A 15,283-nucleotide genomic window follows, 5' to 3' on the forward strand; every position below is an offset into this window, starting at 1 on the left:
CGCCCAAAATCGCCAGCCGGCTGCTGGCCTTAATTATTAATGCAAATTTATTAGCGGCACTCGTTGAAGTTGTTGGTGCTCGAGTGATTACCTGTGGTCCGGTTGTTCGACCAGCGAATGAGTGGCCACTGCAGGCCGGCCAAGTGCCAGGTGTAGGTCATTGCGTTGGCGCTCTAATTGATGTTTTTATTACGCGCATAATTACTATCCCCACATCTATCATATCTATTGGCCCCTTCAAACGGAACTGAATGCGCGGGAAGTTCCCAAAAACTCGTTTCTTTATGTGGGGCCATGTGACGTCAAAGACGGTGCTCCGAATCGGGTACAAGAGTTTAAAAAAAGAATATCGGGGTTTGAAAATAAATGGCCTTGATGTTGGTTCCATAAAACGAATGCCGCATCAAATTATGAGGAAAACCTTTCGCGAAGTTCAAGCTCCTGCTCCGCATCGTAGTGATTTTTACTGGGTTTTTTGGGGAAGTTGAAAAATACCTTTTTTTTGTGGTCAGAATTTTTTTTACCATGATAAATAACTTTGCGAAAAATGTAAGCTCTTGCTCCAGTTCAGCCTCCATAAGCTGCTCGGAAATTTTGTTCGGGGATTTATTTGACTTCTTTTTTTCCACTTTTTTATTTGTGAGCCGTCAAAATATTTGCTTTGGGGTAAATACATTTATTGCTGACGTTGGTGGGCGATTAAAAGAAACATCAAAATAGCAAAAACGTAGTTCATTCAGTTTGCAAACCGTCGATTCGACTGTTATTGAGTTTTCGCTGTTAAATTAATTTAAATTCGCACGCAGCTAAAATGACGTCTTGGGTTATTTTTTGGCCGCTATTCGCACGTGATTTACCCAGCGTGCACCGAATAACCTGAAGAGCTTGATATCATTGGAGTTTTGGAATTTTCGGCGGATCTGCGGTTCAAGTGCATTTGTTGGCCATAAACTTTTGCCTCGCTCTTCGTTGCCAAGCAGCTGTGTTTTTGAGATCTCGGAATTTATTGACTCACCAAAGATCCGGCGACAGCTGATCCGGAAAAGCAGGCAGAATCGTGCTTAAAGCGAGCGGCTACACAGGAAGAAATTAAAAAAAGGTATAATAAAGTTGTGTTTAAAAAGAAAAAATTACCATAAATTGTCATACAATTTTTTGAAAAAGTTAAGCATAAAAAAAGATAAAGAAATAATTAATTTTAGAACAAGCGAATACTTTCTCCCAGTGCACTTTCAGTGGCGTGATGAGATGGCACACCATGTTCAGACATCTTAATGAACCACCGGGACGCGCTAATCAACGGCCAATTAACACCTGATGAATGCAGCGTTCGCAGATTGCGTATCCGCCACCGATTCGCATTTGCCGGAGTTCCATATGCAAATCGCTCTTTGCGGCAGATAAGATAAGCGACAACGTGGCTAGCCGGCCGTAAGCACTTTGAGCTGCTTTAATTAGCGCGGACGTGCCTCCGTTTCCATTCATTGATATCAAAGCGATCGGACAACAGAATCATTAAAGAATCAATTGTTCCTGACGCACACGCGCCCAGATCTTTACCCCCAAAAAGAAAATAAAATAAAAGGAAGAAGAACAAGTGGCGACGATACTCTCATCGACTGATGATCATAGAAATGATGATCCAGAAGCTTCATCATCGCAACTACGTCACATGGACAACGTGACTGTGGTCAGTTAAAGAAAGAGATCTATACTAGAGTTAGCTTTCGTTTCGCCTGGCAACAGATCCCCACAATCACCATATGCATAGGCCGGAAGAAGTGGAATGTTATGAAATATTTCAGCTTGGGAAAGTTGAGAGCCCCCCTTCTGACAAGTCTTACGTGTGACTTCGGAGGTACGTACGTCCATTACCTCAGAGTGCGAAATTTGAAAACCTCTAAAGCTGTCAAGGTGAATATTTTGTGAAAATCCAGCAAATGGAGCAGGTAATTGGGCCAGCATGTGATCAATGAATGACTCTTTTCCGACTGGAAATTACCATCACGAAGAAAATAATCAGCAGTCGCAAGATAAGCTACTGTTCTAATGAGATAGCCGTAGCCCATGATGTTCTATATATATGTTGACTTATGTTATACAGTTTTTATATAATCAGCTTGGCTATATAGTCACTGCATACGATATAAATGGGTTTATAGAACATTTTTGAATGAAATTTGAAAATAAAATATTTAAAAAGAAGATTGCGATTCCATTGAAAATTGTAGATCCAAATGAAATCCCCACAAAACTGGTTATACATTAAAGCTGAGACATCTCCAAATTTGTTTGAACTGGCCGAACCCATGTGATTCAGCAGCAGATGTTTGTCCCCTCGGATCAGCCACCCATTATAAATAAATTCCCACCTTCCTTAACTTCTTTCTACTTCCAATCGAGCCTCTCGATCGAATATATGTTGTATTTCTTTGTGAGTTGATTTAAATATAAAGCGAATTCAGCCAAAAAACCACAAAACTGTGCGGGAATATAATGCCGGCGATCGACATTGTTTAACCTTAATTCATATTAGCCTCCGTCCAGCGCCTTTTGCATTGGCCATATAACGGCGCCGACTGGAATTAACTTGAATTTATTGAGTGGCGGTCGGATCGGCAAACCGGTTGCAGGAAGCAGCTGAAGAAGGGGCACCCAGAGCCGCCATATCGAGTGACTGATCCCCCCTCATCCGATCCTTCCCTGCCGTTCGATTTGCAGGCGCGACCAGACGGCGACTGTACAAAAATGATCAAAATGACCAAGACTAAATATAAATTAACTCCTGCTGGCCATATTTGGTAGCCCGGCTGATCGAAGCAGGAAGGGGCAGCCACATAAGTGCGATCATTGAGCCTCTTTGACAAATTTAAATAATTGTCCCGAGCATAGAGCGTGTCATTGATGAATCGATGGGAGATGGGCGACCCTTCACTCGATTGAAACAGGCCTGCAGTCCAAGGGCCATAAATTCCCAGCAGCCCAGCAGGCTAAAAATAAAGTCTGGCTTAACCTTGAAGCATAACGGAAGAAGCCAAGCGAAGGCTGGTCCTGTTTTGGATGGGAAAAAGGGGGAAGGAGGAGTCCAGGCCAGAAGTCTGTGGCCAATTAAGTTCGAGATAAAGAATCCCAGCGACCTAGGGCAACAGAATATTTATTGACGCATCCTGTAGGGCCGGCCGCTGGCTCAAGGACACCGACAACCGCTTCCACTTGCGGTTCTTTTCCACTCGCCGAGATGCGGGTATAAAAACCCTCGTTGGAGAGGCCCAACCACAACAGTCTTCCAGCAGCAGTAGTCGAAGTTGTAGCGAAGTTTTGGAGCCAAGCAGCCCCGGAAGTCCTACAAGTCGCTACCCAAGAAGTTACTCATCGCAAGCGAAAACCCAACTTAATATATACTTAGTAAGATGCGGCTTTTCCTAATTGGCCTGCTGGCCCTGGGTTCGGCGAGGGCCTTCTCCGTGATCCGCACGAGTCAGCCGCATGCGCAACTGGTGGCCTATTCCCCGGCCAGAGGCGAGTTCCCCGTGGTCAGTGGTTTGGCCCAGGGATACGTGCGCTACTACGATGGAACGGGGGCAGAAAGGCTACTGCCCTACAACTACCCGGAGCCGCTGAACGGCATCCGGGATCTGTCCACCTCTAGTCTAATCCGTTCCGGCCTGCAGGAGCAGCAGCAGGAGAGCCAACAGATTGCCCTGTTCCGCGCCTGGTGCGAGCAGCGCTACCAGGCCATGCGCCTCGAACTGGATCGCCTGAAGGAGCAGGGACTGAAGCCCACGCCCCAGTTGCTGGCCCAGTTTGAACCCCTGGAACAGATTGTCAAATTCGCCGCCTTCGAAGCCGTTCCCGGATTGACTCCCGAGGTCCAGCGTGCCCGCGATGAGCAGCTGCGGATCTGGAACGAGGCCAGGCTGGAGGTCCTACGCGCCGAACAGGCTCAGCAGTTGCTAGGTCAGTCCATGGAGTACCAGTACCAGTTGAAGAAGGAGGAGAAGATGCCGCTGGAGCAGCCAGTTCTGGTGAAAACATCTACCCCCCAGGTGGTTAGCCGCATTGATACCCCGCAGACCCACTCCTACGGACAGTTTGCTTCCAGTCAGGACAACCTGCTGCTCAAGACGGCCACGCAAACTGCTCCTCAGCCCGTGGAGGAAACCGCCGAGGTGAAACTGGCCCGCCAGGAGCATCTTAAGCAATTCAACGAGGCTCTGCTCCGTCAGCCTGCCCAGGAAACCGCCATCCTGAAGACCGTTCCCGGCATTCAGCAGCCCATTGTCAAGAGCACTACCACTACCACCTACGAATCCCAGCCAGCACAAATCCAGGGCATCTTCCAGACCAACAGCTACCCAGATCAGCAGCCTCTGCCCATTGAGGAAACGCCGGAGGTGAAAAGAGCTCGCGAGGAGCACCTCAAGTTATTCAACGAAGCGCTGCTTCGTCAGCCTGCTGCTTCCGAGGAACCCATCCTGAAGACCACGCCCATTCAGCAGGCCATCATCACCTTCCCCGATCAACAGCCCATCCAGGAAACACCAGAGGTCAAGCTGGCGAGGGAGGAGCACCAAAAGCTGTATAACGAGGCCATTCTCCGCCAGCCCATTGAAGTGCAGCAGCAGCCCCTGCTGTCCGCTCCTCAGGCAATCTTCAAGAGCCCCATTGCCGAACCCCAGGCACCGCAGCCCATCCAGGACACCCCCGAGGTCAAGTTGGCCCGCGAACAGCACCTCCTCCTCCTGAGCCAGGCCAAAATCAAGGCCGAGGACAAGGTGGCCGACATTGCGGACATGATTCTCCTGGAGGAGCGTGAGCGGGACAGGGAACGTCTGATGGAGCTGGAGATGCGCAAGCAGGAGGAGAAGGAGGCCGAAAAGGAGCGCCAGTTGGAGGCGGATCGTCTGCGCGAGGAGACGCGCCTCTTGGAGGCCGAGCGCCTGAAGATCGAGCAGGAGGATCGCCTGCGCCTGGAGAGCGAGAAGCAGGAGCAGCTCCAGCTGAAGGCCACCCAGATAACTAGCTTCCAGAAGGACACTCCCGAGTATCTGCGCAAGGCGGAGCAGTTCAAGATCATCAACAACCAGGTGCAGCCTCAGCCAAGCATTGTGACCCAGCAGCAGCAGGTGCAGAATGGCTTCTTCCTGCGCATCCAGACCAATCAGCCGGTCGAGCAGCCAGCCAATCCCTTCCTGGTGCGCTACACCACCAAACCGGCGGAGATTCAGGTGCCCCTGCAGACGCTAGTGCCACTGAAGCAGCCCCTGCTTCAACCTCTCTCCCCTGCCATCCCGAACTCCCAACTGAAAGCCGGCTACAGCTCATCCAAATCCTCCAGCGAACTGGACAAGGCCACCAGGGAGCACTTCCGTGCCCATGAGATCGCTCTGGAGCAGCTGCGCCTGGCCAACCTGAAGAACCCCTGGACCCCCGACTGCCAGCACTAGGAAACTAAACCGGGAAACCTCCGAATTGGAATTGAAATCACTTGCATTGCCTTAGGTTAGATCACACACAACTCACGTACACCCATAACCCACCCATATCACTCATACGCATACTCGTACACCTGTATACATAGCTTAGCGATTCACTCCGAGTCCCGATTCAAAATGCATTCAGTTGAGAAACAACGCAAAAAAAAAAGAGAAAACAGCGGATTGGATTCGAGATTGGGTGGGTTGGTGGTCGGTTCCGCCAGGGGGTGGAACAAAGGAAATGGCTTTCTCGAGTTTTTACTGTTATAGAACGTTCCAATGCTAATTTCGAGTCGCCAGATTGTCGGTTCGATCAGCATGCGCATAAAATGCTAAAATTGCGCCGCAAACTGGCACAGATGAAGATGTTATCTGATCTGATCGATTCAGTTCTTAGCACTTGACGAATAAATAACAAGTTGGTGCTATATATACTTCATTAAGAAGTTCAGCTACAGGATACTCTATAATAATACGGGAGTTTCGAGTGCAATTAATACGAATATTTAGGTAAAGGTAAAAAGACTCAATGCTGTAAAAAATTAGAAATTTTAATGCTGCAGTATTTGCATTGGAACACCAAGAAAGTGCAGCTATGTTCCTTAATCTGCATAACAAATTTGGTAACTGCAGCCCGCGAATGGTGTCACACTTTTTCTAGCTGTTTATACAGAACTCCGCTATTGACCCTGATCAGGAATACATATTTATGCACCGACCGTTTCTCGAGTTTCTTTAGGCCCGTTACACAAATCTCCATACATCCGATATAGCCTTGCGTATAGCGTAGCGGACTTATGAAAATGATCCACAAATGTATTCAGAACGCAATCCACTTAGCGTCCACAAGCGTCCGCTACGCCACCTTCTCACTGACCTATCGCAAAATGGAAGCGACCGTTAATCGCCGCTGGAATTGATGAAATTACCGTTGAAATCAAATGCCCCTCACCCCTATTCGCCCACCTGATAAGATTTCTCCGGCGATTACGTGGCGTATGAGTAATGGAAGCGTGTCGCGGGCGAAAGTGACTGAAAGATGTTCTATAATATCAGACCATATATGGCTGGCATATGATATCTTAGTTGGCGGATGCAGAGACTCTTGATAAGATGGTTACAGCAGAAGATTTGGTACCTATTTATATTTGCAGAATGCGCTGTCTGTCGGAAGTCCAAAGTCCATCCCATATGAATCACTCTTGGGGGCGGAACATTTGCCACCGTATTCCGCTCACATGATTATTCGCTGGCGCGGTCCAAAGTCTGAGGGGGAGTTTTCGGAGGGGTGAACCAACCACCACCCCCTCTTTGTGGCTTATCTATGGCCCATCGAATCAATCGAATTGATTGAGCCATATCGACATGATACGGCTGATGCAACATTCGGCTTTAGCACGGCTAGACAACCTTTGTTGTTGGGGTTACGCTCCGGTCGTTGATAAGCCTCCGTTTTGGCCTTGCTCAACTGGATTTGGGCCATGCCAATTTCGATTCCAATTCCAATACCAATTCCATGCCGAAATGAAATCGAACCTGGGCCAAATGCGCAGTTTGCCGCTGGCCTTTGGCTATGTGCGAATTATGTGCGCGTATTTATAGAAACCGCTAAGCAAATCTCGGTTTGTGTTTACCTTTTGCAGGCGGCGGCCCACAATGGAACAATGTACGGGGAAGTGATTGGCCGAAACACCTTTCGAATCGAATTCCCCGAAACGGGAAATATTTTGAAAATTTATTGAATAGCCAAGTGTAATGAAAAGATTCTTTCCATCAATTGCTTGTACAAATATATACAATTCTAGGGGATTCCTCACGGTATATTGACTTAGATTAGCCAAGTAGTTTATGAAGATTTTTTCGGCGAATTATGCATTTGATTTATTAGCTTTGGTTGCAAATTGCAAGCAAAAATGTATCCGAAAATGTTAAGGGGATTTTCGCCATATGACTTTTCGGATATTCCAACTTACTTTCTTAGCACAGGGATTTTTAGTGAAAAATAATAATAAATCCAGCAAATAATCATAATAATCATTGAAAAAGATAGGTATAAATAAATTATTTATTTTTGCGATTATCTAAAGCAATGTAGTTGCAAAAACAAGAGAGAACGCTATAGTCGGGTGCCCCGACTATCAGATACCCGTTACTCAGCTAAAGGGAGTGCGAAAGAGATGGAGAAAAACTTTGATCCGGCGTAACTTTTTAACGAATGGTCCGATTTAAAAAATTTACATTTCGATAGGTATTGATAAACACAATAAAACTGCATTTTTACTTTTCCAAAATATTGAAATTTTAAAAATCGTATATAAGCGATTGTGGGCGTTAGAGGGGGCGTGGCACCCTTTTGAAACAAACTTGCGCTGCGTAGGAACTCCTAGAATCTGCATGCAAAATGTCAATCTTCTAGCTTTTATAGTTTCCGAGATCTCAGCGTTCATACAGACAGACAGACAGACAGACAGACGGACAGACAGACGGACAGACGGACATGGCTAGATCGACTCGGCTAGTGATCCCGATCAAGAATATATATAGTTTATAGGGTCGGAAACGCTTCCTTCTACCTGTTACATACTTTTGCACGAATCTAATATACCCTTTTACTCTACGAGTAACGGGTATAATTAGTACAAATGAGTTTAAGCCAAAATTAAAATAAATTACATTTCATAACATAACGAAAATGGGTAACTACACATTTATTGCAAAGGAGATTGTCTTATGGAAATGTAATAAACCAATAATATCCGTCCTCTAAAATATCCAGTGATTACTTACCCAATTCAAGGTGTTTATCACCTCCCTGCCAATGTTTCGTTTAGCCAGAAATCCCTATCAAAATCGCAATCGCTTAACACATTTAACGACCTTACCATAAAAACTCAACTCCCCCATTTTAGCCGTCTCCTTGGCCATAAAAGGAAATGTCAGTCCGGTAGTTCCCCCCATCAAGTCATCAAGTGGCAAGCAAACAACGGCACTTTCAGTCGCAGTCTCTGTCGCTTAAATTTTGTTTTCTTTGGAAGTACTGATAACGCCAATATAAAAGCCACAGATAAATAAAGAAAACTGAAAACAAACAGAACTGCTGATACAAAATTTTCCAACAATTATTTGCGTTGATATTTATGCAGAATATGTGTTATTGTTGCCGCTGGTATTTTTAGCAAAGGCGACAAGTTATTTTTAACATTCCAGGTTATTTTTGGTCCGAAGTTAGTGCGCCGCAAACGATAATAACAAAGACACACTCGTGTTCCGGCCATTCCATCAGTCAAAGCGACGGGTTGCCAGCCAATCTGAGCCAAAAGCGTTTGCTTTAAGCCATGCAAATACCGCCTGGAACAACTAATTAGTGATAAGACTAAGATAAGCGGAGCTATTGACGAGAAAGTGGGTCTTCCTCGTGGAAAGAAGGGTTCTCCTTGGCGGACCTTGAGTTTATTTTCCGACCCGTCACCACAAGTTGTATTCAATACGTAACTGATAAGATAAAAGTATAGTAAATCGCCATTTTTAATGATCAATTTGTTTTTGCACTTATTTTTAAATGGACGGGCTTATACTATAAGCGTTTTAGTCACTTTCGTCCCCAGAACGAACTCAAGGGGTATGAGTGTGGTATATGATGTTGTTATTGTTACCAGTGCTCCATATGTTCAAGCGGTTTATTATTTCCTTCCCCAATAATTGAGATTGGCGACACACTAAAGTTTGTTGCTAGGCCACATAATTCGGGAACACTACTAAGTGAAAGGTTATGAAAGCGAAAACGTGATATGATAGTCACATGCGTGCGATTATCACGTTTTGCGATAACTTTCTTTTTGTCTCCAATGGCAAACAACTGGAACTTTTTTGCTTGCCTTTTCATGCTGCTAGTTTGAATTGGATTCACAATATGTTCTAATGAATCTTGTAAATTTTAAATAAGAACTAAAGTATATTTTTTAAGAATTTTGCTTAATCGATTTTAATTAAACACTTATGTTTAAAAATATTATAATATTATGAAAAATTCTATCCAAGAAAAATAGCTTAGGGCCGCTTTCTCGAGTCCCTGTCAAAGTCCCTGATAGCTATCTGTTCGAAAAACTTAAAGACCAGATAAACTGTTCGTAAAAGCAAATCCGCTTTCTCGACTGCTTTAATTTATCTGAACGAGAAACAATTACAGAGTGCTGTTAACGCACTGTAAAGTGCAAAAAATGGCATGCTTAGATTATTTCACCAGCTGTTTGGGTATAATTCAAAGGAAAAGTCAACTGTGATTTCGTTTCTTCTTCATAGTTGGCTTTGGGAAATCAGCTGTCATTCTATCGAGCCGAAAACGCTTAACAGGGACTCCGAGTCCCTGTCAAAGTTAGCTCTCACATTTATGCTCGAGAAAGCCAAAATCCCTTAGCAGGGACTTTATCTGTTCGAGAAATGTTAGCCGGCACTCGAGAAACCGGCCCTTAGAGATTTAATTGTTAGCAAATCTTAAAGCAAAATCATAGCTTATGAATCACATCATAATATATTTCTCATTAATTGTCATTGTATATTAAATTACAAATTTTGAAACAAAAAAAGTACTAAACATCCGGTAATAAAAACGGAAATCACAGACTAATGTTTTTTAAAATAGCTTCCTCGGAAGAAGAATATTATCGCGGTAATCGACAGCTGTGGAGCAGAACGCCCCCAAGTTTTGCGTAATTTTGTTTGCCGGCAGCAAACAGTTTTCAAGATATAATATGTGTTTGTGTATAGTGGGTCAATCCTCCACATACGCACCCCTATCGCCTCGCAACAGAAGAAATCGCCTCCAAATATATGCCAGCGCCCATGTGATTTTTCGACATTGACGTCACAAAGACATTTGCCGTCGTCACTGTTTTGGCAGCATTGATAAATTCGAGCATAATTTTAGAATCCTCTGGCCATTGTTCAGTTGTGTGGGCGTGGTGCCTGAGGGGGCGGCAACCGCCTCCTTGATCTTGGGTAAACAATCGCGGTGCGAATGTTTGAATGTTTTGTTTGTCCGATCGGCGATCATGCGATAACTTCATTAACCCCCCCAGAGGATCGTTAAAAATCATTTTTTACGCCGCCATAAATTCGTATTTATACCTTCGGTATCGGTATTATGAGATTTTGGGGGCTGAGCTGCAATTGCAACAAAGGATAAGCCGAGATTCGGTTGACAAGATAGCGGGACTCTCGGTTTTTGACTTACGTGAGAAAGTTTTACGACATTGACGCAGTTGACGCAGCTGGTCGACGGGCGGTGGGTGGTGGGTGGAGAGTGGAAGGTAGGGTGGTAGGGCGCGAATCAATGTTCTGGCACAATAACGGTATTGGCGACACGCTGAGCGGCGGATTGTCGCACGATTTACGTAAGCAGGTGAGATGGAGACGGAGGACAGGAGGACATGTGGCCCCAGGTTCGTCAGGTATGCAGCGGAACCCCGTAACTCTTATCACTCCAAAACGTGCTCGAACATGTCGACGGTCGAATCGCCAGGTGCAGTTGGCCCTCCAATCAGAATCTCGGTCGCAGATCCCCCGCAATTAATCTAATCAGTTTCATTCGGCACGCGTTGAAGGGAGATTGTACACTGGGAAAATAAATATTTGTAGTGATTAGTTGTTGTTTAGGAACTTAAAAGAAAATACTAATATTTATTGAAAATAATAGTAATAATAATATTTGTTTTTTTGTTATATTTAATGCTGAATGATAATATTATTGTATTTACTTAAAAATTAAAACTGGTTACAATAAATTATGTTGAAATGTCATTTACCACTGAACTCTTGTGATTGTAACTGTTTTTTAACATATTCTTAGGATTTATTTTATTAATACGGCTTTTGTTTGAATCAATATTTAGTGTACATATGTAAATAAAACTTATGAACTACACTCAAAATAAAATTAACCCTAAAGTCAAGGAAATCGCCCTACTTTTGTCTTCAAGACAAGCTCGCCCTAAATTTTAGGGTCACAATTTTCTATATTTTTGATTTTTTTTGACGTCATATTTCTAAATTTTAGGGTAGTTTTACTAAATTTAAGGGCAAAAATTTCTAAAAAGTAGGAAATTTTCCTAAAAAATAGAAATGAAAAACAAAACAAAAAAACATGTTCAATCGTGATTTTTTTTGTATATACGTATATATTATGTACTCCTTCCTATATACATATGCAGGCGTTGTCTGTCTTGTATATTGTGAATGTTAAAGGTTATGTATTTATTATTATGTATTTGTGCTTGGATTTCTTATCTAACCAAAGTCAAATGTGGTTGTAAGTGTGGACTACGGGACTGCGGAAGATTGGGAATGTAGAAATTATGATTAGTTAATATTTTATCTTCATGAAAAAAACTTACATTTTTACTTGTCCGTCGGTGAGAATCGAACCCGGGTCTCCCGCGCGAGGAGCGAACGGCCTACATACTGGGCCATTGTACCACTTAAATTTGCTGTGGCAAACCGAGCATTGTATGTAAAGGGTGAAGCGGACAACACATTTGAATACTAATTGCATAATTTTGACCATTCGCGTTTTACTTATTTACATACGTATATACATATGCATATATTTATGCTATCGCAATTTATATTATGTGTAGTATATAGTAAATAGCTAAATATAAACCAAATTATTTTCGGTTTACCGCTTGCCATCAATAAAAAAAAAGGAATAATAAAAAAGATTAAAAAAACAAATTAAAAAAAACAATAAAATAAATTAAAAAAAACTAAAAAAAAAACTTAAAAAAAAAGGTAAAAATAGTTTGCTCTGGGACTCGAACCAGGGTCGATTCGATTGATAACCAAGTGCTTTAACCGTCTGCGCTACGAGTACAGCCGCCCGACAGCTGACAAGTTCTGGCATTGAACATTTTGGTGTGCCAGAGCATGTGAAAACAACTATTTCTATTTTTTAGAAAAACTTTCTACTTTTTAGGAAATGTTTCTATTATTTAGGGTTAGCTTAATTTTAGGGTTAGGGCACTCATTTTTAGAAAAGGCGTTGCCAAAATATTTCATTCTTTTGTTTGCCTTTCTATTTTTCAGAAAATAATTTCTAATTTTAAGGGTATTTTTCCTAAATTTTAGGGTGATCTTAGTTCATGGTAACCATTTTCTACATTTTAGAAAAACTTCCTGGATTTAAGGAAAACTTTCTTGACTTAAGAAAAATTTCCTTAGATTTAGAAATAACTTTCTTGTATTTAGAAAAAAGAAATTTTAATGGCGATTTTCTAAAATTTAGGGTTAAATTTATTTTGAGTGTAGCAAACCTTTTTGTATTCTTTTTGTAAAAAGAATTCCCAAAGAATGAGAAATATCAAAGCGGTCTGAGTTCTTGTGAAATTCATCGAACCAGCGTTAATTTTCCCACAAAGAGTCACGGAAAGAGATAGCCATCAAGTGTGCAAATGAGATAGGTAGCGCTCTATAAAGTGAGCTCGCTCTGATAGAGAGCGTTATCAAATTTGTTTTATGGCCGCGATAAACAGCAATTAAATATTGGAGTTCGACCGTACCTGTCTATTTTGCTCTCAATTATAATCGTGGCGCTAATTTCACACGAACTTGTTTGTGCAAATATTTAACCTATCCCTCGTGGGCGGGGGTTAATGGGGGTGTGGCGTACCATAAAGTGCAATTGCGTTTTACTCCAGCCTTATTTAACTGTTATATGGACCTATGTTTGCCTTTCCGATTAGTTTTCCCACCGAAATGTGCGATGTGCTCCTGCTGAAATTCGCAGATCATGTGAGAAACCAGACCGAACCGGTTCGAGTGTGAAATAATCGTCTGCTAGACATTTTAGTGGGTCACTTATTAGGAAGCCTTGTCTTAAACTAAACCTAATTACTCGGAAATATTCATGTTTTGGCAAAATTAAAATTGGAATTTGACTTGCTTCTTGGAAATACAATCAAAACGTTTCCAAAAAACATGCATAATTATTCAGAAATCGCAATGTTTGTTTCCCCGTCAAATAATCTTTAGTTTTTTTGTTATTTCCTAATTTGGCAGACAGATTTGTTTCAAGCTAAGCACACAAAATTATTCAGAAAATAAAATGTTTGGCGGTTGTTGTTGATAAGAATTTTGGTTCTCGGAAACCCAATCCACTAATCCCCAGCTTCAGTTTTATTTCTATATTTGCGAGTCTGCTTTCTCAGGAACGCGACCGTTATCTAATGTAGAGCACGTGATTCCGGGAATTGTTAAATATTGAAATCCGAGCCAATTCAATTACTCTAAATTGTTAGAATCACGAAATCGGGGCGCCACAATCTTCACCTTCTTATCAGCAAACCGAAACTCACGCTAGATTTTGCGACATCATGCTTAATGTTCCCCCAGAGAGACTCTAGGGCAAATATTGTGTAATAATAACGATTAAAATGTTTAAGGTGCCCGGTTAAAGTTTTTATTTGCATGCCTGTGTTTGTTTTCAGTTGTCTGGTATACCCCGAGCACATTTGTAAAATTTCCCCCTTGAAAAAACCCGTTTTCCAACGGCAATATTCATTCATAAGCTGGCAAGCCCTGGTTTTTTCTCTGGGAAGTGTAATCAATCTAATCAATTGAGTGTGGAAAAGTTCAATGCTTTTGGGGTAAAGTGAATCGCAGTAAACCAATGTGGTTCGATTTGATTTGATTATGGAAATTCTGGACTTTTATCAGTAGCAGTGGGTGGGTTTGGTTTGGAGATTTCCACTGCCGCGTATTTATATCTCAGCTCGTTAAAGTCCCATACGCAGTACGGTTCTGCGTAAGTCCCGACTGATAATTCTACGCCGCATAATCCGCCCAGGCCTGTAACTCAAAACATTGATAAGCGACTTGTATTCCGTATAAATAATGAGCTTACGGGGAAATCCGCGCAGTTTAATGTTCGATTAAATCGAAAGCCAGCTAAAGCGTAAATAATAATAATAATATTTTGTATTTTCGTATTCAGCCGAAGACAACATGTTTGCTTTTAATGCGGGGGCAAATACTCGAATTAAAATCGATTTACCACAAAGAAGAAAAAGGGGGAGGGGATTTTCACGCAGGGCGTTTAGCACGCGCTCATGACAATCACATGTATAAGTCGGCAGCTGAGAAAACCTAGACTTTGTCGCACGAATCCGAAACTAGTTTGCCAACAGGTTGTAAGTCGAGTGATTGGGGCTGGGGTCTGTATTTGTCTATGGGGGTATTCCGAACGGCCATTTGAAGTATCGCATTGAGAATTATGCTAATTTCCAGCTGGCCGGGTCTAGCACCGTTCAATATGAATCATATTTACCTTCGACGACATCGCCGATGGAGGTGAATCTCTATCTCTGAAATTTGCACTGCGTCCGCCCTCGGAATCCCGCCAAGTCACGCTCTTCGTTCGATTCCGTAAATGGGCAAATATACGAAGCTATGGGCGATCACATTTGCATGTCGCGGGTCCAAAAACTTCCCCTTCTCCAATGTCCAATCTCCCATTCAAAGTGGGAAAGCTTGGCCGAGAGCCCGGCTTCAATTGTTCAGTCAATGGCCGCATGGCTCATTACTCAACGCCGAATGACTTGGCCCGATTGGAAGCGGCATTGAGTACGCGGCCCGTTCTTTGGAATTCACGCTTGATCCGCTGGATCAGGGTAAAGTACATTCGGTGATGATTAAGTGGGGATTGCTTGTGTAAGCGCTGGCGGATCACCTGGATCATCTCGCCGAACAGCCGGTAATTAACCCAATTGCGTTAAGCCAACGTATATCACACCCGGTTGTTCTAATCTACTGGG

At 42.9% G+C, this 15,283-nt stretch overlaps 1 protein-coding gene across 1 annotated transcript; it reads left to right on the plus strand.

Moving 5' to 3' along the window:
• The first annotated feature begins 3,410 nt into the window (after nt 1-3,410).
• LOC108054554 (trichohyalin) lies at nt 3,411-5,580 on the plus strand. The gene has a single exon (XM_017137577.3). The coding sequence runs from the start codon at nt 3,411-3,413 to the stop codon at nt 5,445-5,447; it is 2,037 nt and encodes a 678-aa protein (XP_016993066.3). The 3' UTR covers nt 5,448-5,580.
• The last annotated feature ends 9,703 nt before the right edge of the window (nt 5,581-15,283 follow it).

The sequence above is a fragment of the Drosophila takahashii genome, chromosome 2R, assembly GCF_030179915.1.
Source record: "Drosophila takahashii strain IR98-3 E-12201 chromosome 2R, DtakHiC1v2, whole genome shotgun sequence".
Taxonomy (NCBI): domain Eukaryota; kingdom Metazoa; phylum Arthropoda; class Insecta; order Diptera; family Drosophilidae; genus Drosophila; species Drosophila takahashii.

Bases quoted from the DNA above. Each gene is read 5' to 3' on its own strand.
- LOC108054554 (XM_017137577.3), top strand. From the start codon at position 3,411: ATGCGGCTTTTCCTAATTGGCCTGCTGGCCCTGGGTTCGGCGAGGGCC.